The 23,058-nt window shown below is 36.1% G+C and overlaps 1 protein-coding gene across 1 annotated transcript in view; it reads left to right on the forward strand.

Annotated features, from left to right (window-relative positions):
• LOC102391088 (transmembrane protease serine 11G) overlaps positions 1-22,003 on the forward strand; it is a 40,314-nt gene extending 18,311 nt beyond the window's left edge. The window contains exons 2-10 of the mRNA XM_006079834.4: positions 377-498; positions 1,131-1,249; positions 2,527-2,594; positions 3,217-3,377; positions 10,758-10,796; positions 11,724-11,895; positions 12,875-13,134; positions 18,140-18,282; positions 20,435-22,003. Of these exons, the coding sequence (XP_006079896.3) occupies positions 377-498; positions 1,131-1,249; positions 2,527-2,594; positions 3,217-3,377; positions 10,758-10,796; positions 11,724-11,895; positions 12,875-13,134; positions 18,140-18,282; positions 20,435-20,596 (1,246 nt within the window). The 3' untranslated portion in view covers positions 20,597-22,003. The remainder of the gene's footprint in view (positions 1-376; positions 499-1,130; positions 1,250-2,526; positions 2,595-3,216; positions 3,378-10,757; positions 10,797-11,723; positions 11,896-12,874; positions 13,135-18,139; positions 18,283-20,434) is intronic.
• Positions 22,004-23,058: the final 1,055 nt, after the last annotated feature.

Genomic DNA, 23,058 nt, shown 5'->3' on the forward strand with positions numbered 1-23,058 from the left:
AGGAGTGTCCCAGAAGCCCTCACTCTTTGAGGCTCATATGATTTGAGGCACATAAACCAAATATAAAGTATTAGTTTATTTACAAAAACAAAAATATTTCAGAACATCTAGTATCATGAACCAGAAACAAAAGAAATAGTAGTCAACTATAGTACAATTCTGAATTTTTTAAATAGAAATGTAAAGTCAAATGCCAGTGAGACCTTTAATGGTACTTTTTCTAATTTTTTATAGAAAAAATATATTCAAATGTTAGTAAGTGCAGTAAGGGCTAACTATGAATTCCAGAAAAAAAAATTCTATACCAAAGCTATGTGAAATGAGATTCTAATGTTTAAGTTCTATTTGTTTGTAACATACCACTCTTTCTCAAAAGGCCATCAATTCTTGGTAGAAGAACACATTCATTGAAACCATGGATGATTGCCCTTATTATTACAGCTGTTGTGTTGGTTCTAGCAGTAATCATCGGTCTCCCTGTTTATTTTTTGGTATTTGGTAAGAATCTGATTGCATTATTTTGAAAATTTAAAGATCTAGACAATTGGTTTTAAAATCTTAATATTTTAGAAACCCTTTTCTAATATTTTCAAATGTAATTTTCATTGCAATAATAGTTTATATAGATGTATATATACTTTGTATAATTAGATATTTATTTTCATAAATTTGTCTACATTTGGGAAATGTAAACATTTATGTGTAAAAATTACTTCTAGCATTTAAAATTTTACTTGGTTCATATAATATTTTCTCTCAAACAGTGCAGTAGATTCATAACATATGTTATTGTATGGTTTAATAATATTTAATATACTGAGAGCAAAATATTATTTTAGTAGCAATTCTAACTTTGTGGTCAGCTTTTTTAATATAATACAGTCTACTATTATTATTTAATTAACAACTTAAATTTATAAGTTACCACTAACAGGTGGTAATTGTGTCAGGATACAACTGGCAGCCATGTGACTATGAGAAGGTTTGATCTTAATAAAGAGTTAAAGGAAGTGTTGGCTACAGCTGTTGTGTTTAATTCCCAACAACTTGTCAGTTACAGGAGTTTTCTGCATATCATTTCTTCTGATGGTTATAGAACTCAAATGATCCATTTTTGTTTTCCTTTCCAGATCAGAAGGTTCATTATTACCAAACTTCCTTCCAGATCCCTAGTATTGAATATAATCTTGATTTTTCAGTGGAACATTCAAAAAATAGGACAGACCTGAAACAAAAAATCAGTAATGAGGTAAGTCTGAGCTTTTCTGCTATCATTCCTACCCTGATAATATTATTATGAGGGAGTTTAAATTATAATAAGAGGCAATTTGAGAACATACCAAATTGCAGTTATGTTAGGGTTGCCAGAAAAACAAAGAATGCCCAGTTAGATTTTAATTTCAGATTCTCCTGAGTATATATTTCATGCTTATACTAAAAAAAATCATCGTTTATCTGAAATTAAAGCTTAACTACATTTTTATTTGCTAATCCTGGCAATTCTATCTCAGGAAGATTGGAACAATACACTGGACAAAGGATAATTGTACCATATGCTGAACAACATAAGCCCAAGAGATAAATGGGTAGCTCAAATACACACACACAAAAATAGATTTATCTGGATACATAACTTAGTTAGGTACAAACTTTACCACATACTATATAGTAAGCACTTACTGTGTGCATGACCTGATACATTTCCCATTAGGCAACTTATACTGAACATTTTAGTCCTGAAAATAAACACAGAAACACACACACTAGCTCTTTCACTGAAGACTTCAGTCTATACACAGATTCTACAGAATATACCATTGACCAAAAATGGCAGATCTTTGCCAGGTTTAGAAATACTTCTTTAGATCTTTCCCAACCAAAAGCAGAAGCTGATGAGATGAGTCGAAGGACGCAACTGAGCGGGATTGGTGTGCCTTTCCAAAAATACATCCTAAGCAAATACTTAGGCGGAAAGAAAAATTGGTGCAGAATATATACTATTTTGTTATATGATTCTAGGTAAAGATTTGATGCTTTTTTCTTGATAAGTAAATTAATTTTTAAAAAGTGTTCCCCAAAATACACATTTTCCTCCTCTTCCCCATTTACCACAGTTTCAAAACACAGCCTATAAATTTTCACCAAAGCCTAAAAAGTTTATTTTTAATCACACTCATGGGGATGATAATTATGTTTGAATGATAGTAGTTGTTAAGTCCATTCATAGCAAGTTTTCAATGAAATTCAGTCTCTGTACTGGCTGTTGAAATATGTTGAAACATTCGACTCTTTATCATTCATCTTTGACCAGGTGATAATTTATTCAAATACCAACATTCAGTTACAGAGATGACCTTTATGATGAGATTATGCCCAAAAGAGCTTTCTGGGCATAGCTGTAAACAAACTTAGAAGTAAATGCTATTTGAATCACTGTACATTTTATACAAGCATTTTTGTAATGTACTGAAATGTGCAAAATTCATATTTAACAAAGTTCTACACTTTTTTTTTTTCTTTTCTCAGATAGATGAGATATTTCAAAGATCCAGTTTAAATCATCATTACATCAAGTCTCATGTTTTCAATGTTAGGTAATTATAGCTAATTACTTTGATGAAAAGGCAACTTTGTATTATTTAGTTTTTCTTCAATTATTTGCTTTCTGGATATGATGTAAAAAATTAAAATATACTGAGAGTAAAAATAATTTAATATTATTACATTTAATTGTTATTTCTCCTTTACAGAGTACATTTAGGGAGAGAGTGCTGTAACTGGGTAGTGATGAAATATATTCTACTGGTTGTCCTTTTAAAGTTTTTTGTATTTCAGTTAAAGATTCTTACAATCATTAAAAACTCCTCTCAATTTTACTTACTTTTTTAAAAATAAACAAATATAATGGATTTTTAAAATCAAGAATAAAATACAAGTTTGATGAATTTAACAAGTGCTTTTATTTGTCCAGAAAAAAAAAAGATTTTACCATTTTCAGATACTCTCCCCTCCCTAAATATGATCAAGTTTTACAAACCAGGAGTAATTCAGGTATTAACACCTATGTGATACATAAAGGGAAAACATCCATGACAATGAAGAGTATAAAATATTTATGTTGTATTTTCTTGAATATATAACTATATTTATGTAATAAGTTATAGTAATTACTATGCTACATCCTCACTCATTTATTCTGATATTTTTGTTTTTCAGGCCAAGTAATAATGGTTTGAAAATAAACATATTGCTCAAATTTCAGTTTACCTCTAACAATGCAGTCACAATAAAAAGAGAAGCTGATAGCATTTTGCATCAGAAGTTGAAATTAAATGAAAGCTTCTTGAAGATAGATACTTCTTTGCCCTATCTTAAAGGCAAGAAATACCATTTTTCTTTCTTTGTTACAGTTTATCATTTTAACAGTCTTCTCAGCTACAGAGAAATCTTTATTTAACCATAAAATTAAATCACTTTTATTTGTAAGTCTCTTATTCACTTGATAATAAACAAATCTCCACACAATCAACAATTCCTTTGGTTAGTATGGACACAATTGTAAAACAAGGATAATATGATAATCCAAATAGAGTAGTATGTCTTACTCTTTAAAAAATATTTTAGTGGAATTTTTTGAACTAATTAACCATTGTTGTTTTTGTTCAGTTGCTAAGTCTTGTCCAACTCTCTGTGACCCCATGAACTGCAGCATGCCAGTCTTCCTTGTCCTTCACTATCTTCCAGAGTTTATTCAAATCCATATCCATTGAGTCTGTGATGCCATCCAACCATCTAATACTCTGCTGCCCACTTGTCGTCCTGCCCTTAATCTTTCCCAGCATCAAGGTCTTTTCCAATGAGGTGGCTCTTCACATCAGGTGGCCAAAACATTGGAGTTTCAGCTTTAGAACCAGTCCTTCCAGTGAATATTTACAATTGATTTCCTTTAGGATTGACTGGTTTGATCTCCTTACTGTCCAAGGGATCTCAAGAGTCTTCTTCAACACAATTCAAAAGGATCAATTCTTTGGCACTCAGCCTTCTTTATGTTCCAACTCTCACATCTGTATGTGACTACTGGAAAAACAGCTTTGACTATATGGACCTTTGTTGGCAAAGTGATGTCTCTGCTTTTTAATATGCTGTCTGGGTTTGCCATAGCTTTCCATCCAAGGAGCAAGTATCTTTTAATTTAGTGGCTGCAGTCACTATCCACAGTGATTTTGGAGCCCAAGAAACTACAATCAGTCACTGTTTCTACTTTCCCCCATCTATCTGCCATGAAGTGATGGGACCAGATGCCATGATCTTAGTGTTTTGAATATTGAGTTTTAAACCAGCTTCTTCATGCTCCTCTTTCACCCTCATCAAGAGGCTCTTTAGTTCCTTTTCACTTTCTGCCACTAGAGTTGTATCATCTGCATATCTGAGGTTGTTGATATTTCTCTCAGCAATCTTGATTCCAGCTTGTGAGTCATCCAGCCTGGCATTTCACATACTCTGCATAGAAGTTAAACAATCAGGGTGACAATATATAGCCTTGACATATTCCTTTCCCAATTTTGAACCAGTCTGTTGTTCTATATCTGGTTCTAACTGTTGCTTCTTGTCCTGCATACAGGTTTCTCAGGAGACAGGTAAAATGGTCTGGTATTCTCATCTCTTGAAGAATTTACCAGTTTGTTTTATCCACATAGTCATAGGCTTTAATGTAATCAATGAAGCAGAAATAGTTATGCATGTGATAAAAATCTACTCTCTCCTACTAATATAGTAATACTTAGTGCTTGGGTCTTTCTGATGCAATACTCTCTCCAATCTGAATTCAAAATGTAAGAATGGTCTGCACACAGGTATCACAATATGTGAGGTACAGCATGATTTGGCTCCAGTGAAACGAAGTCTGATATTTTTTCTTGTACTCCCATAACCTTTTCTAGGCATGTAGGATAGGACTGGTCTAGGGAATAAAAGGAAAAGAAAAATGCCACACCCTGATAGTACCTGTCTCAGGCATAAAGACACCATCTCATTCACAACAGACATATTTCTAGGTGATGAATGTTTGGGGCCTGAGATTAAACAAAGCTTATTATAATTTGAAGACTACTGTTCAATTCAGTTCAGTCACTCAGTAGTGTCCGACTCTTTGTGACCCCATGAATCGCAGCACGCCAGGCCTCCCTGTCCATCACCAACTCCCGGAGTTCACTCAGACTCACGGCCATTGACAGTGATGCCATCCAGCCATCTCATTCTCTGTCGTCCCCTTCTCCTCCTGCCCCCAATCCCTCCCAGCATCAGAGTCTTTTCCAATGAGTCAACTCTTCACATGAGGTGGCCCAAGTACTGGAGTTTCAGCTTTAGCATCATTCCTTCCAAAGAAATCCCAGGGCTGATCTCCTTCAGAATGGACTGGTTGGATCTCCTTGCAGTCCAAGGGACTCTCAAGAGTCTTCTCCAACACCACACTTCAAAGGCATCAATTCTTCGGTTCTCAGCCTTCTTCACAGTCCAACTCACATCCATACATGACCACTGGAAAAACCATAGCCTTGACTAGAACGAACCTTTGTTGGCAAAGTAATGTCTCTGCTTTTGAATATGCTATCTAGGTTGGTCATAACCTTCCTTCCAAGGAGTAAGCGTCTTTTAATTTCATGGCTGCAGTCATCATCTGCAGTGATTTTGGACCCCCAAAAAATAAAGTCTGCCACTGTTTCCACTGTTTCCCCATGTATTTCCCATGAAGTGATGGGACCAGATGCCATGATCTTCATTTTCTGAATGCTGAGCTTTAAGCCAACTTTTTCACTCTCCTCTTTCACTTTCATCAAGAGGCTTTTTAGTTCCTCTTCACTTTCTGCCATAAGGGTGGTATTATCTGCATATCTGAGGTTATTGATATTTCTCCCAGCAATCTTGATTCCAGCTTGTGTTTCTTCCAGCCCAGCGTTTCTCATGATGTACTCTGCATATAAGTTAAATAAGTGGGGTGACAATATACAGGCTTGACGTACTCCTTTTCCTATTTGGAACCAGTCTGTTGTTCCATGTCCAGTCCTAACTGTTGCTTCCTGACCTGCATACAAATTTCTCAAGAGGCAGGTCAGGTGGTCTGGTATTCCCATCTCTTTCAGAATTTCCAACAGTTTATTGTGATCCACACAGTCAAAGGCTTTGGCATAGTCAATAAAGCAGAAATAGATGTTTTTCTGGAACTCTCTTGCTTTTTTGATGATCCAGCGGATGTTGGCAATTTGATCTCTGGTTCCTCTGCCTTTTCTAAACCAGCTTGAACATCAGGAAGTTCACGGTCCACATATTGCTGAAGCCTGGCTTGGAGAATTTTGAGCATTACTTTACTAGCGTGTGAGATGAGTGCAATTGTGCGGTAGTTTGAGCATTCTTTGGCATTGCCTTTCTTTGGGATTGGAATGAAAACTGACCTTTTCCAGTCCTGTGGCCACTGCTGAGTTTTCCAAATTTGCTGGCATATTGAGTGCAGCACTTTCACAGCATCATCTTTGAGGATTTGAAATAGCTCAACTGGAATTCCATCACCTCCACTAGCTTTGTTCGTAGTGATGCTTTCTAAGGCCCACTTGACTTCACATTCCATGATGTCTGGCTCTAGGTCAGTGATCACACCATCGTGATTATCTGGGTCATGAAGATCTTTTTTGTACAGTTCTTTTGTGTATTCTTGCCACCTCTTTTTAATATCTTCTGCTTCTGTTAGGTCCATACCATTTCTGTCCTTTATCAAGCCCATCTTTGTATGAAATGTTCCCTTGGTATCTCTAACATTCTTGAAGAGATCTCTAGTCTTCCCATTCTGTTGTTTTCCTTTATTTCTTTGCATTGATCGCTGAAGAAGGCTTTCTTGTCTGTTAGCCTTCTAAAAATTAACTTTGAAATGTTCATATTTTACCAGACTAAGGTGTGAAATGAGATTAATAAGCTGACAAGTTACCAATAAGTCTTCTCTTGGTACTTTTTTTCCCCAAATTGTTTAGAGGGCTAGAACAGATATATTATAATATGTTGAAGAGGAGAAAAGCATTGTGGATTTGACTAAAGAAGAAAAACAGCTTGAAGATAAAGACATGAAGTCTCTGTAAGTGATGTTCAGCATTCAGTTCTGCTAGTTGTGCAAATAGAACAGGGTAGATTCTGAATCCAGTGCATTGGGTTTAGACAGCAAAACAAGATTTCCTGAAAGAAACATTTTGTTAAAGAGGTGGAGGTATGTACAAAATTTTAATTTCAAAAAATTTAGATTTTGGCCTCCCATTAAGACAACTGTTAGAAACTGAAACTGCATCATTTCCGTGTCTGTCCCCACCAATCTTACCCCTACTCTGTGATGTTAGTGGATTTAAGTTGTATACAGAGTTGCTGGATCAGGGTTGGGGGACTGGTCCATGCAGGCATCTGCTGGTGATCCATCCATCTGAAGATTTTCAGTTGCCTATCTAAGCAAGTTACTGTTAAGACATTCCTCATTCCCATGGGAAGGTCTCCTAAGATTCATAATTTATCCTGAGACACTTCTGTCCTTATCAGGGTGCTTGAAAATTAATTCATATATTATTTTTAAAAATTTACTTCTCTGCAAAAGAGTGGTAAGTCCTTGAATACAGGAAATGTGTCTTCTGTAGACATAATCACCTTCAGAAGATTAGCACAGAACTCAGTACAGGACAGGAACAGGGTATTTGCAAAACATTGTGTCTTTAACTCTGTAAACTAACTCAGGTTCTCGAAAGTGAGCATGAAACAAAAGTAGTGTTTTAATGTTAACATATACCACAGAACACTGAGGAACCTGGAATCCTTCCTTTTCTCACCTAAGAGTTTTACAACTATGCTTTAGAAAATAAGAGGTTATATATATATATAATTTAAAAACCAAAAGTTGCGTTTTATAGGGTAAGAGAATTCGTTTAAATACATATAATATAAAGAGAAAATGCATGGAATGTACACTAGGAAGGACTGTAGGTGGTAGTGAAAAGAAACCAAGACTTGAAACCAGAAGACCTAAGTCCTAGTAATAACAGTTGTAGCCTTTGATAAATTGTCAGACCTCTGTGTCTCGATTCCTGTTTTGCAAAATGAAAATAATAAGTGAAACTTATTCTTTAGGAAAACATAAACATTTTGAAATGTACAAGAACAAGCAAATTAATGTGAAGTATCATTAAATGGATTTTCTTTGATATCTTTAACAATGTTGATCCTGAGAAGTTGGAGAATTGATTAACTTGTCTTTTAAAAAAAAAGAGAGCTTGGAAACTAAACACACAAATGGCTCCAAAACATAAATATTGAAAGAGTTATCTGAGAATATCTTGAGTCCAGCAGAAATCTGTTAAGCTTAGTCTTTTAAAGGTATTTTTTACAGGATTATGATAAAGCTCAAGGAGAAGCTTTGAGTTTAGCTTTCAACTAAATTTTGTTTTGGGTAATGAATATTTAGTTATAATAGGAAAGGAATGACAGCAAATCAAAAAATTTTTAAAGCTGATTATCTAAATATCATGTAATTCAGAAAAAAGAATGCTTTTTAAAAATCAATTTTAATTGGAGGATAATTGCTTTACAATGCTCTGTTTATTTCTGCCATGTAACAACATGAATCAGCCATAAGTATACATATGTTCCCTCTCTCCTGAACCTCCCTCCCACCCCTCACCCTATCCCATCCCCTCTAGGTTGTCACAGAGCACCAGGTTGAGCTCCTTGTGTTACACAACAACTTCCCACAGCTATCTATTTTACATATGATAATGTATATGTTTCCATGCTACTCATTCAATTTGTCCCACCCTCTCCCCTTACTGTGTCTACAAGTCTGTTCTCTATGTCTGAGTCTCTATTCTTGCCCTGCAAATAGGTTCATCAGAATCATTTTTCTAGATTCCATATATATGCGTTAATATATGATATTTGCCTTTCTCTTTCTGACTTACTTCACTCTGTATAACAGGCTCTGTGTTCATCCACATCAGTTCAACTGATTCAAATTCATTCCTTCATTCCTGGCTGAGTAATCGTTGTATATGTGCATTGCAACTTCTTTATCCATCCATCTGTTGTTTGTTTGTTTGTTTGTTTTTAAGGAATGTCCATACTGTTCTCCATAGTGGCTATATTCATTTATATTACCACCAACAGTGCAAGAGTTTCCTTTTTCCCACATACTCTACAGAATTAACTGTTTATAGATTTTTGATGATGGTCATTCTGACTGGTGGGAGATGATACCTCATTGTAGTTTTGATTTCCATTTCTCTAATAATAAGCAATGTTGAGTATCTTTTCATGTGTTTATTGGCCATCTGTATGTCTTCTTTGGAAAAATGTCTTTTTAGGGCTTCAGTCCATTATTTGCTGGGCTGTTTAAAAACATCCTTTTTTTATTTGTTAGTTACTTCATGTTTCTCTGTAATATCTTACTATTTTTCCCTTGTCTCTTTTTTTTTTTTTGCTGTACACTCTTCAAACATCAAAGTTTTTATATTATTTTCTATAGAAAAAAGAGAAAGATAATTCAGACTTTCTACCAGCATGTTTGATAGGCTTTTAAATTATTATTTTGAAATAATTATAGATTTACATGAGGTTGCAAAGAAATTAATAGAGAAATCTCATGCACTTGCACCCTTCCCCCAGCCTTCCTTAATGCAGTACATTAAACCAAGAAATTCAAATGGATACAATGCACAGAATTTATTCAGATTCCACAATAATATATGAACTAATTTGTGTGTGGATTTGTATGTACAGCTCTAGGCAATTTTATCACATATTGTATAACTACCATCAGCATCAATATATTCAACTGTACAATGTCAAGGATCTCTAGTTACTTCTTTAATGCCACACCTATTTCCTCTATCTATACCTAGCCCAACTACCACTAATCCATTTTTCATCTCTGTAATTACATTATTTTATAGATTTCACATAAATAGAATTATATACTTGGTATTCTTTTGAGATTGACAATTTTTGTTCAACATATTTTGCTTGAGGTTTATCCACCTTATTGTATCAATAATTTGTCCCTTGTTATTGCTAGGCAGTTTTCATAGCATTCCAGTTTGTTTAACCACTCATCTGCTGAAGAGCTTTTGGGTAGTTTCAAGTTTTTGGCTTCTACAATGAAACTGCTATAAACATTCATGTCCAAGTTTTTTCATGAAAATGTCTTAATTCTTTGAGATAAATGTCTAAGAGTACAACTGCAGTTGATAAAAACATTTTTAGTTTTGAAAGGAACTACCAAACTATTTCTAAGAGTGGCTGTACCATTTAGCATTTCCTATTATATGAGTTACCCAATTTCTCTTCATCTTTGCCAAAATTTGGTGTTATCACTATTTTTCATTTTAGCCTTCCTGATAGGTGTGTAGTGATATCTACCTACACCCTCTTCTATTTAACTTATATTTTAATAAATTGATGTGGGATTAATTAATTAGATGTAGTCATCCATCATGGCAAACAATATCCTTCCCCACGCCAATGATTTTGTAATTATCAACAGGATTTTCCCAGAGGCTACATATAGTCAGAAGAAGAGTTTAATCTATGTCTAGGCCTCTACTTTTTGTAGAATTTTATTTAAATTAAGAATTTATTGACTCTTCAATTCCTCCAGAATAGAAACATTCATGTCGTGTAGACAGAGTATTTAAATTAGAATTGTTCCACTGCTGACCAATCATCTTGTTTTTTTTCCACAGCTATGAATAATGTACAAGCAGAGCACATCCTGAACAGCTGTAAGTTCAACATTATTATTGAGATGTACATAAATCAAATGCTTGCACATGTGCTCAGTCATGTCCGACTCTTTATGACCCCATGGACTGTTAGCACCAGTCTCCTCTGTCCATGGGATTTTTCAGGCAACAATATTGAAGTGGGTTGCCATTTCTTCCTCCAGAGTATCTTCCCGACCCAGGGATCTAACCCACATCTGCTGCATTGGCAGGCAGATTCCTTACCACTGAGCCACCTGGGAAGCCCATATAAATCAAATAATATAACCCAAAACACTTTTGGAATATCACTATTCCCATATAAACATTTTCCCGGAAGTATATAACATCTTTTAATGGATACATAATTTAACTCTCCCTAAGGGGAAAAATTACTATTAATTGGAAATGTCTATATGGACATACTTGCTCTACTGCAAAGAAAATTTTGCTGATGACTTTTTTTTTTTACAATCCCTTTTATCTTATTTGTTTTTATTTGACTCATTTTGTTAAAGCAGAAGATTTTGCTTAGAATTTAATGACATCCACTAACTTTAAATATGTGAACTTTGACATTTATGCTATTGTAGTGTAATGATTTTTTGTAACACTAGAGAAGTATTTTAGAAGAGTAAAAATGGTATTTTTCTGCTATAAGTACTGTACATTTCATACTCAAAATTGTAAAAAATCACTTGGGTAAAGTTCTGCCTATAAAAATGTCATTCAGAAAATATGAAAAAAAATATTTAAAATGAAATTGCTGTAAGATGTATCAAATACTTTTTTAAGTTAATCCTTTTTTCAGTGTGAATAATTATTATTCTGTCATGCAGTTTTGATTAATTTTTAAGGTAAGGCAAGGTTACATTTCTATCTTAATGTGCCAAGCATACTCACACACATTTATAACTCTGGAAATAACCGTCTAATTCCCTCTGACAGGTTGCGGTTTAGGGAGGGAGTTCCCATCCATGGAAAGAATTGCTTATGGTAATGTTGCAAAGAAAGCTGATTGGCCTTGGCAAGCCAGCCTGCAAGTTGATGGCATCCATTTCTGTGGAGCCACTTTGATTAGTGAGGTGTGGCTTCTGACTGCTGCTCATTGCTTTGATTCGTAAGTCCTCACCTGTACCAAACTCTCCATATGTAACAGATCACCAATTTCATCTCCTCACCTTCACATCCTGTAATTATTATCCCCTTTTCATTGGTCATCTTAGACCCTAAAATGGTATACATAATTGTCCAGCAGACTTAGAAGAAGTAACAATTACTGCAGAATAGGAAAAAATTAGAATATTTTCAATTCCATCTGAATATAGATTCTCCAACAACCTCAACTTTAAAAACAAGTTAACATCACCAAAAGTTAAACACATACACACATATCAGTTTTCCTGAAATATACTGTACATTTCTTAAAATAAAACTCAGATAATAGTATCCCAACCCTCAAACTTACATCTAATTTTCCCACATGAATATCTGGTGCTGTGCTTTTATTATTTGTATGCTTTTTGGTGACTTAACATACTGAACACTTGGGGATACTAAAGAGGTACAATAAACCTATTGAAATTCATATAAAATGGGAAAATATTCTGGATAAAATGTTTACTGAAAAGGAAGGATGTGAAAACAATATGAAAGTGGCTCCATCTCTCTCTCCTTCCCTCACTCTTTTCTCTCTCCATAGATATACATACATTTACATGCACAGATATGAGTACTTATGTGTGTGTACATGTGGGTACATATGTCTAATTTTTATTTACTTGTATACTCATCAACTAATCTGAATTACTTTTACAACCAAAACTGGTGATAGTAAAGTTTCCTTTAAAAAAAGTACAAACTTTCCCTCAAGGAGAGTAATTTTAAGCTATTTTAGAATGGGGAAGGGTTATTAGCAAAATGAAACAAAGCAGTCCCAGGGAGAAGCCACAGATAAAGAAAGTGGGAGGATCCCAAGCAACTACCACTTTAAACAATTTGCCTTTCCCCACCGTTATGTCCGTGCTCATTCAGAGTCCTGGGCAACTTCTGATCAGAAATGATCTAAACCAACCATAATCCTTTTAATCTGTGATCAGCTACAAAAACGCCAAACGCTGGACAGCTAGCTTTGGAACAACTCTAAGCCCCCCACTAATGAGACGAGAGGTGCAGTCGGTTGTCATTCATGAAGACTATGCTTCCCATAAGCATGATGATGACATCGCTGTGGTGAAGCTCTCCACCCCTGTCATATTTTCGGATGAGGTGCACAGAGTCTGTCTCCCGGATGCTACTTTTGAAGCCTTGCCTGAGAGCAAAGTGTTTGTCACTGGATGGGGAGCTCTAAAAGCAAATGGTGAGTATCTCAGTAAAAATGTACAAGTGAAAAAAGAAAACTCATCCTCCATTGGAATGCATGTGTGCATGCTAAGTCGCTTCAGTCATGTCCAACTCTTTGTGACCGTCTGAACCATAGCCTGCCAGGCTCCTCTGTCCATGGGATTCCCCAGGCAAGAATACTGGAGTGGGTTCCCATTCCCTCCTCCAGGGGATCTTCTCCCCCATTGGAAGAGATATAAGATACAAAATCAAAATATAGAAAATAGATGAAATCAAGATGTCACATGAAAAATATGGCTGAAACAAGATATAAACCCTTGGTGATGGACAGGGAAGCCTGGCATGCTGCAGTCCATGGGATTGCAAAGAGTCAGACGTGACTGAGTGACTAAACTAATGGTAAATTATGAAAACTACTATTAAACAGTGCCTGTATGTATTATCTTCTTTATGGGGTATTTTGGAATCTATATAGCTATAGCTTTCCTTAAAAAAAAAAAAAAAAAAAAGGCAACCTACTCCAATATTCTTGCCTGAGAAACCCCATGGACAGAGGAGCCTAGCAGGCTACAGTCCCTGGGGTGTCAGAAGAGTCAGACACAACTTAGTGACTAAACACAACTTTCCATATAATGTTATTCTTTCTTTTGTTGTCTTTTGTACACAGAGATTGTTATGGTTGATGATTCTTAAAGTATGTAATTTGTGAGCAGTAATAATGACAAGCTTTCTGTAATGTGCACAAATACAGTTAAACAGAAATACCTTAAGCAAGCAATTTGAATGGTGTTCTTGATGCTAAACATTAAAGGAGCCCTTTGTATCCATGTATCTATGAAAGCGTTTTTGAGACTGAGACTTGATAAATTTGACAGACATAACATTTTACTACATTTAATAATATACAATAAACTGCAAAGAGAGAACTTTAGAGCCTGATTTGAGTTTCCAGTTCTATGTCTCTTGGTTGGCTTTATTACATATAATTTAATCTGCTCTTGAATTTCTGACTCTTATAGGCTTCCCTGGGGGCTCAGTGTTAAAGAATTTGCCTGCCAATGCAGGAGACACAAGTTCCAACCCTGGGTTGGGAATATCCAATGAAGAAGGAAATGACAACCTAATCCTGTATTCTTTCTAGAAAATCTAATGGACAGAAAAACCTGGTGGGCTCTAGTACATGGGGTCGCAAAAGAACCAGACAAGAGTAAAATACGAGCAACAATATAGACTCTTAAAATGGCATTACAGTCTTGTTTGTGTCCTTGCTCAAAGTATAGCTTTTATCTGAGTCTTTATCAAGTAGCAGTTAGTATTTTCCAGCAATAAGATTTTTAAATTAACATGTATATATATATATATATATATATATACATACATATATATATATTAGACATAATGCCTTTGCACACTTACTATCAGTTCAGTTCAGTTCAATTCAGGGGCTCAGTCGTGTCTGACTCTTTGCAACCTCATGAATCGCAGCATGCCAGGCCTCCCTCTCCATCAACAACTCCCGGAGTTCACCCAAATTCATGTGCATCGAATCGGTGATGCCATCCAGCCATCTCATCCTCTGTCATCCCCTTCTCCTCCTGCGCCCAATCCCTCCCAGCATCAGAGTCTTTTCCAATGAGTCAACTCTTTGCATGAGGTGGCCAAAGTATTGGAGTTTCAGCCTCAGCATCAGTCCTTCCAATTAACACCCAGGACTGGTCTCCTTTAGGATGGACTGGCTGGGTCTCCTTGCACCACAAAGGACTCGCAAGAGTCTTCTCCAACACCACAGTTCAAAAGCATCAATTCTTCGGCACTCAGCTTTCTTCACAGTCCAACTCTCACATCCACTGGATGTGACCACTGGAAAAACCATAGCCTTGACTAGATGGACTTTTGTTGACAAAGTAATATCTCTGCTTTTCAATATGCTATCTAGATTAGTCATAACTTTTCTTCCAAGGAGTAACCATCTTTTAATTTCATGGCCGCAATCACCATCTGCAGTGATTTTGGAGCCCAAATAAATAAAGTCTGACACTGTTTCCACTGTTTCCCCATCTATTTCCCATGAAGTGATGGGACAGGATGCCATGATCTTCGTTTTCTGAATGTTGAGCTTTAAGCCAACTTTTTCACTCTCCTCTTTCACTTTCATTAAGAGGCTTTTTAGCTCCTCTTCACTTTCTGCCATAAGGGTGATGTCATCTGCATATCTGAGGTTATTGATATTTCTCCTGGCAATCTTGATTCCAGCTTGCGCTTCTTCCAGCCCAGCGTTTCTTATGATGTACTCTGCATATAAGTTAAATAAGCAGGGTGACAATATACAGCCTTGACGTACTCCTTTTCCTATTTGGAACCAGTCTGTTGTTCCATCTCCAGTTCTAACTGTTGCTTCCTGACCTGCATATAGGTTTCTCAAGAGGCAGTTCAGGTGGTCTAGTATTCCCATCTCTTTCAGAATTTTCCACAGTTTTTTGTGATCCACACAGTCAAAGGCTTTGGCATAGTCAATAAAGCAGAAATAGATGTTTTTCTGGAACTCTCTTGCTTTTTCTATGATCCAGCAGATGTTGGCATTTGATCTCCGGTTCCTCTGCCTTTTCTGAAATCAGCTTGAACATCTGGAAGTTCACCGTTCATGTATTGCTAAAGCCTGGCTTGGAGAATTTTGAGCATTACTTTACTAGTGTGTGAGATGAGTGCAATTGTGCGGTAGTTTGAGCATTCTTTGGCATTGTCTTTCTTTGGGATTGGAATGAAAACTGACCTTTTCCAGTCCTGTAGCCACTGCTAAGTTTTCCAAATTTGCTGGCTGGCATATCAAGTGCATGGCACCCCACTCCAGTACTCTTGCCTGGAAAATGCCATGGACGGAGGACCCTGATGGGCCTCCTGATGGGTCCATGGGGTCGCTAAGAGTCGGACACGACTGAGCAACTTCAATTTCACTTTTCACTTTCATGCATTGGAGAAGGAAATGGCAACCCACTCCAGTATTCTTGCCTGGAGAATCCCAGGGATGGGAGAGCCTGGTGGGCTGCCGTCTATGGGGTCGCACAGAGTCGGACACGACTGAAGCAACTTAGCAGCAGCATATTGAGTGCAGCACTTTCACAGCATCATCTTTCAGAATTTGAAATAACTCAACTGGATTTCCATCACCTACACTAGCTGTGTTCTTAGTAATGCTTTCTAAGGCCCACTTCACTTGACATTCCAGGATGTCTGGCTCTAGGTGAGTGATCACACCATCATGATTATCTGGGTCGTGAAGATCTTTTTTGTACAGTTCTTCTGTGTATTCTTGCCACCTCTTCTTAATATCTTCTGCTTCTGTTAGGTCCGTACCATTTCTGTCCTTTATTGAGCCCATCTTTGCATGAAATATTCCCTTGGTATCTCTAATTTTCTTGAAGAGATCTCTAGTCTTTCCCATTCTATTGTTTTCCTCTATTTCTTTGCATTGATTGCTGAGGAAGGCTTTCTTATCTCTCCTTGTTATTCCTTGGAACTCTGCATTCAGATGCTTATATCTTTCCTTTTCTCCTTTGCTTTTCGCTTCTCTTCTTTTCACAGCTATTTGTAAGGCCTCCCCAGACAGCCATTTTGCTTTTTTGCATTTCTTTTCCATGGGGATGGTCTTGATCCCTGTCTCCTGTACAATGTCATGAACCTCAGTCCATAGTTGGTCAGGCACTTTATCTATCAGATCTAGTCCCTTAAATCTATTTCTCACTTCCACTGTATAATCATAAGGGATTTGATTTAGGTCATACCTGAATGGTCTAGTGGTTTTCCCTACTTTTCAATTTAAGTCTGAATTTGGCAATAAGGAGTTCATGATCTGAGCCACAGTCAGCTCCTGGTCTTGTTTTTGCTCACTGTATAGAGCTTCTCCATCTTTGGCTGCAAAGAATATAATCAATCTGGTTTCGGTGTTGACCATCTGGTGATGTCCATGTGTACAGTCTTCTCTAGTCTTGTTGGAAGAGGGTGTTTGCTATGACCAGTGCATTCTCTTGGCAAACTCTATTAGCCTTTTCCCTGCTTTATTCCATATTCCAAGGCCAAATTTGCCTGTTACTCCAGATGTTTCTTAACTTCCTACTTTTGCATTCCAGTCCCCTATAATGAAAAGGACATCTTTTGGGGGTGTTAGTTCTCAAAGGTCTTGTAGGTCTTCATAGAACTGTTCAACTTCAGCTTCTTCAGCATTACTGGTTGGGGCATAGGCTTGGATCACCGTGATATTGAATGGTTTGCCTTGGAAACTAACAGAGATCATTCTGTCGTTTTTGAGATTTCATCCAAGTACTGCATTTCAGACTCTTTTGTTGACCATGATGGTTACTCCATTTCTTCCTAGGGATTCCTGCCCACAGTAGTAGATATAATGGTCATCTGAGTTAAATTCACCCATTCCAGTGTTTACACTATACACTTACTATAGTATAGTGTAAACATTACTTTTCATATGTACTGTAAAGTAAAAAAAATTTGTATGACTGGCTGTATTGAGATATTAGCTTCAGTGTGGTAGTCTGGAACCTAACTTGCAATATCTCTGAGATATGCTTATATAGTTGTGTGCTTTGTCAAATGATGAGGCAGATTTTCAGATAAGGTAAGGTAAACTGTCACAGATTATCCCAGGTGGTGAGGAATCCGCTGAGTTTAAATCTAACATTATCCTTCATGTAACTATGTGATCACATCTAAGACTCAAAACCAGGTGAGCTTTGGTTTCCTCATCTGAAAAAAAGAATATTCACACCTATCTTTGATGACAGTAGCTAGGATTAAATAAAATAGTAGGAGTCAGTGTGCCAAGCATGGTACCTAGCACATAAGAGATACCCTAGAAATAAAACTTGAATCTGAACACTGTCATCGAGTCCAGAGTTATATTACCTCTAGAAATATGTTTTATCACTGGTTCATTATTTGCAAGAAACAACAATTAACTATCATAAGCAATAATATGGAAATTCTTCATCTGTTTATTTTTTTCTCTTTAGGTCCCTTTCCCAATACTCTGAGAGAAGTTGAAGTAGAGATCATAAGTAATGACATATGTAATCAAATTCATGTATATGGTGGAGCTGTATCATCAGGAATGATATGTGCTGGATTCTTGAAAGGAAAACTAGATGCCTGTGAAGTAAGAATATATTCACATCTACAAAATGAATCTGTTACTAGAGATGACTTGACTGAACATAGACTAATGTCACTTTATGTGACTCTATGAAATTAAATTTGTGGAGGAGAGAGAATAGCAGAGTATACAGAGTTACATTTAAAACAGATAACCAACAAGGATGTACCATATAGCACAGGGGACTCTGCTCAATATTCTGTAATAATCTAAATGGGAAAAGAATTTGAAAAACCATAGATACATGTATATGCATAACTGAATCACTTTCTTGTACATCTGAAGTTAACACAACATTGTTAATCAACTATACTCCTATATAAAATTGAAATTAAAAAAACTTGAATAAAATTTTAAAAACACAGGCATGATTAGAAATTTTTTTAAAAAGTTACAGGGAACAGAAGAGCAATAAGAAATAGTTCTCATTTACTATTCTCTAGTGCTGTGCTTAGTCGCTCAGTCGTATCCAACTCTTTGCAACCCTGTGGACTGTAACCCACCAGGCTCTTCTGTCTGTGAGGATTCTCAAGGCTAGAACACTGAAGTAGATTGCTGTGCCCTCCTCCAGGGTATCTTCCCAATGCAGGCATTGAACCCAGGTCTCCCACACTGCAGGTGGATTCTTTACCATTTGAGCCACCAGGGAAGCCCAGAGCCATGTGTAAAGAATAATCACCAGCTGCAAACTGGTGGGCTCTGATTAAAGAAAAGCACTTCTTGTAGAAGAGAGATATATAATCATTGCTTCAAGCCATAGTCAGACTCTGTAGTTAGGTATCTAATCCCTCTAATTGCAAGGTGCTGTGACCTGGGACCTGGGGATGTCTCCACAGCCAGTAGAGCATCATCCCACCAGTGCTTGAACCTTTGAACTTAAACAGTGTACATCACATAGAATTATACTACTTAAATGAGAAAATATCTATACATTCGTTTTAAAGTATTATCTCACAAATCATGTACTAATTAAATAAATTACATTTCCCTCAACCTTACAGAGCATTAATTTTAATCATTAAGCATTTAAAGAAAACACATTGTAAAGTATGGCTATTTCAAGGACTGAAAATAAATAATTAAACCTTCTACCTATAGCATTTGAAACTGAATCCAACGGTTTAGCAATTCTATGTTTGAAATAGATTCAGCTCCACAAAAAAAGGAATCTGTTGAATAGAGACTTGTATCTGAGTTTATTCCATAGGAAAGCAGATGTTCTCATTCTGTTGGTTCATGCTCCCTTGCTTCCTTCACCTCTTGTATACTAAGAACCTAAATTAGGATTTAGGACTTTGGGAAAGAAGATCAGGATGATTGCTTTTGGTAGACCAGAGTTCTTACTCTCTGTCCACTGGGCACGAGAGTATACTAAGAAGTATGTGATGGGAAGAGAGTTTAAAGGCACAAGACTCTAAGAACCCTGCCTACTTCAAACAGAATCATCTCTCTTATTTAAAAGAAACATCTGGAAGGAGTTTCCACATAATATTTCTTTTACATGAATAAACTCATTGCTAAAAGATAAAATTAAAAATCATTTGTGAAAGGGTTAAATACATCAGGGAAGCCTTCTTGATTCCTACACTCAAACCAGTTCACTTGGGAGCAAAACTCTGTGTGTAATCAACAATGCACATTTATTTGGAATGTCCTTTGCCTATCTTTCTCCTCTCAAACCTATTGCTACACAGTGATACAGTGCCTCAGACACTTTCCTATCAACTGGTGGAGCAAGGTGGGGATTCAGATTCAAAGCATGAGATTATTCCTACCTAACAGATTTAGGAGAGGCTTCATGGCAAAAGTGACACTTGAGGTCACATTTATGTAAGAAATTGATGCTTAGACCTAGGTTCAATTTGTGCTGTCTGCTGAGACCAAGCAAAACTAAAAACTATACAAGGATAAAACTGAAACCTCAAATTTAGTCACACTACCTTCCAGAAAGAGACATTAATAGAGGTAAACAGAGATAATCAGGTAACAGATAATAAGAACCTCAACTATTAAATTAATGGTGAGTAAAACAGAATTTGTCTTTCATATTTCAACTTAAAATGTTATTTATTAGACATCCAGATTCTGATTAACTTGTATTTCTGGCACCTCTTTATTTATCACATTGATCTTTTTTTCTCTTCCCACTTGCCAGGGTGATTCTGGAGGACCTCTGGTTATACCACGTGATGGAAACATCTGGTATCTTATTGGAATAGTAAGCTGGGGAATGGACTGTGGAAAAGAAAACAAGCCTGGAGTCTATACCAAAGTGACTCGTTATCGGGACTGGATTAAGTCTAAAACTGACATCTAATGTAATAATCACCTCTACATCCAAAATGTAAATGCCATGTGTGGCCTCTGGCAAATCATGTGCTGCTATGTATATTGTCATCAAATTCAAGATGCAAATAAGCCTGATCTGACAACTCTCCTCTAACATGTGAGGAAAGAAGGCTTTCTTTCACATCACCTGAAGTGTCTCACTGACCATAGTGTCAACTCCAGTAAGATCTGCCATTGCTGCTAAGTGTCTCTGATTGCCTCCTGGCTCATCTTTTGGTTTCTACTACACACTTTGCATTTTAGAAAAATCCAGCAGTTTAATCAGATGAGTACCAGCTGGCTAAGTATTCCTTATTTTTTTCCTGACACAGCATACTGCCCTTCCCTGACTTCATATCTTTTAGCTTCCTCCTCAAATAATCCTCATTCAGGATCTGTAGGTTCACTGCACCAGACAAATCCAGGTAATTCATTTTGGCTGACACTAATGCAAACGATGAAGAGGCATTAGACATGAAACCAGGACTCAAGAGATGGCGCTGCAAGAGTCCTTTCCCCTTTGCCCTCAGATGTTCATTTAACCTCTTTCTGAAACTTGAAAAATCTTGACATTTAAATTTACACCCAACAGTGCAGATTTTAAACTCTTTAAACAACTACACTAATGTTCACTTTAGAACAATGAATAAATTCTTGGATCAGATAGTAGAAGAACTGGAAATATTGCCAAGGACAGGATTTTGTTTCAAACTATGTAAAAATGACTTTTGCTATTCAGAAAATAAAAGCAGTTCCTTGGCCTTTTCGTCAGGTGGGGAATGAGAAGAGGCAAGGACTTAGTGAGAGAAGTTACTTTCCAGCTCTAAAAAATGGAAAATGTTCTGGTTCTTGTGTAACTGTACTTTTTACTTCTGTTTAATTACTTACTAATGCAGTTTATTTCTTAAACCATTTTATTTTCAACTTTAGAACACTTAAGGGACCCACAGAATGAGATGCCAGTATAAATTATATATTCATAAATATATGAGAAGTCAACAGAAAATTAGAAATTCATTCAGTTTGATATGAGTTTGGGAAAGACTTTATTGTATAATATTTAAATTTACTTTTACAAATGGTAGTCATTCTTTGAAGAATTGTATTTATAAAGAATATTCAAATAAGAAAGCATCTTTGGAATGGTTTAATAATGATATAGTCATTTTATATATCTTTAAATGCATATTTTGTAGCACTGTACATGACTAGTGTTCAGCAAAACTCAAACTTTTCTTGTGCATCTGAACTTTATTTGGCTCCCCCTCCTGTTACAATTAATTTAGTTGATGAAATAACTGCCACGTGAAGACATTTTGAGTTTTATATCAAGTAAGAGTCTTTCTTCTCCCACATAATATTATATTGTAAATTAAAATGTATTTATAATGATAAATTCAGACTCATTATCTTTGAATCATCACTACAGGGCAGGGTTTCTCAACCTTGGTACCACTGACATTGTGTCAGGTAATTCTTTCTTGGGGCGGAGGTGGAGGCGGGGGAGGTTTGAGGGGCAGCAGAATCTTCTACAGTGTAGAATGATTAGCAGCTTTCTTTCCCTCTGTACCCTAGATGCCAGTGGTAACTCTACCAAGTTGTAACAAATAAAAATGTACCCAGACATTGTCAAATGTCCCCCAAGGAGCAAAATCACCCCCCCAGGGGAGAACCACTGCCATGGAATCAATAGAGAAAAAGAGTCATCGTTAAAAATCTTGCACCCCCAATTGCCTTACATGAGTTTGAAAATATCTTTCTTCTCATCCTTTATATAATGTTGATACACTGAGAATGCCAAAATGCCATTTATCATGATGGTATTTAGACACTCATATCTAAACAATCCAAGCCAAATTAAGATCATTTGGGAATTGAAACTAGTTTGATAAAGGAGGCAGTTTGAAGACTGAGTTGCTACAAGCAAATAATTCATCTCTAGTTGGGCAGATGGGTGGGTGGATGGATGGATGGATGGATTGATAGATATAGACCTAAATAGATAAATCTATTTATCTAGAGATATAGACAGATTATATAGATATTGATATAAACATTTATCTAGAGGCATAAATGTCAAATAACTAAATCCTGAGTAATTTTTATCTATTAAGTATCCTTACAATATATAAACAGATACCATTTGAAAGAGTATTACATAATGAGTTGAGGCAGAATGTCTCAGACCATCATTCACTAACACTGTAGACTGAAGAATAGAGAATCATGTAGCATTACTATGCACTAAAATTTGGATTGTCTAATATAGTAGACATTAGCCAGTTGAGGCTATTTAGATATAAATTAATTTAAATTAATACAATTAAAATTTATTTCTTCAGTCATACAAATCACATTGTTTTAAACAATTAAGGTCATTTCCTTTTTTCTAAACGAAAAATTAAACAAGAACCATATTTCAAATCCCTTTTCTGCTGGAACCAGAAAGAT

The sequence above is a fragment of the Bubalus bubalis genome, chromosome 7, assembly GCF_019923935.1.
Source record: "Bubalus bubalis isolate 160015118507 breed Murrah chromosome 7, NDDB_SH_1, whole genome shotgun sequence".
Classification (NCBI taxonomy): Eukaryota; Metazoa; Chordata; class Mammalia; order Artiodactyla; family Bovidae; genus Bubalus; species Bubalus bubalis.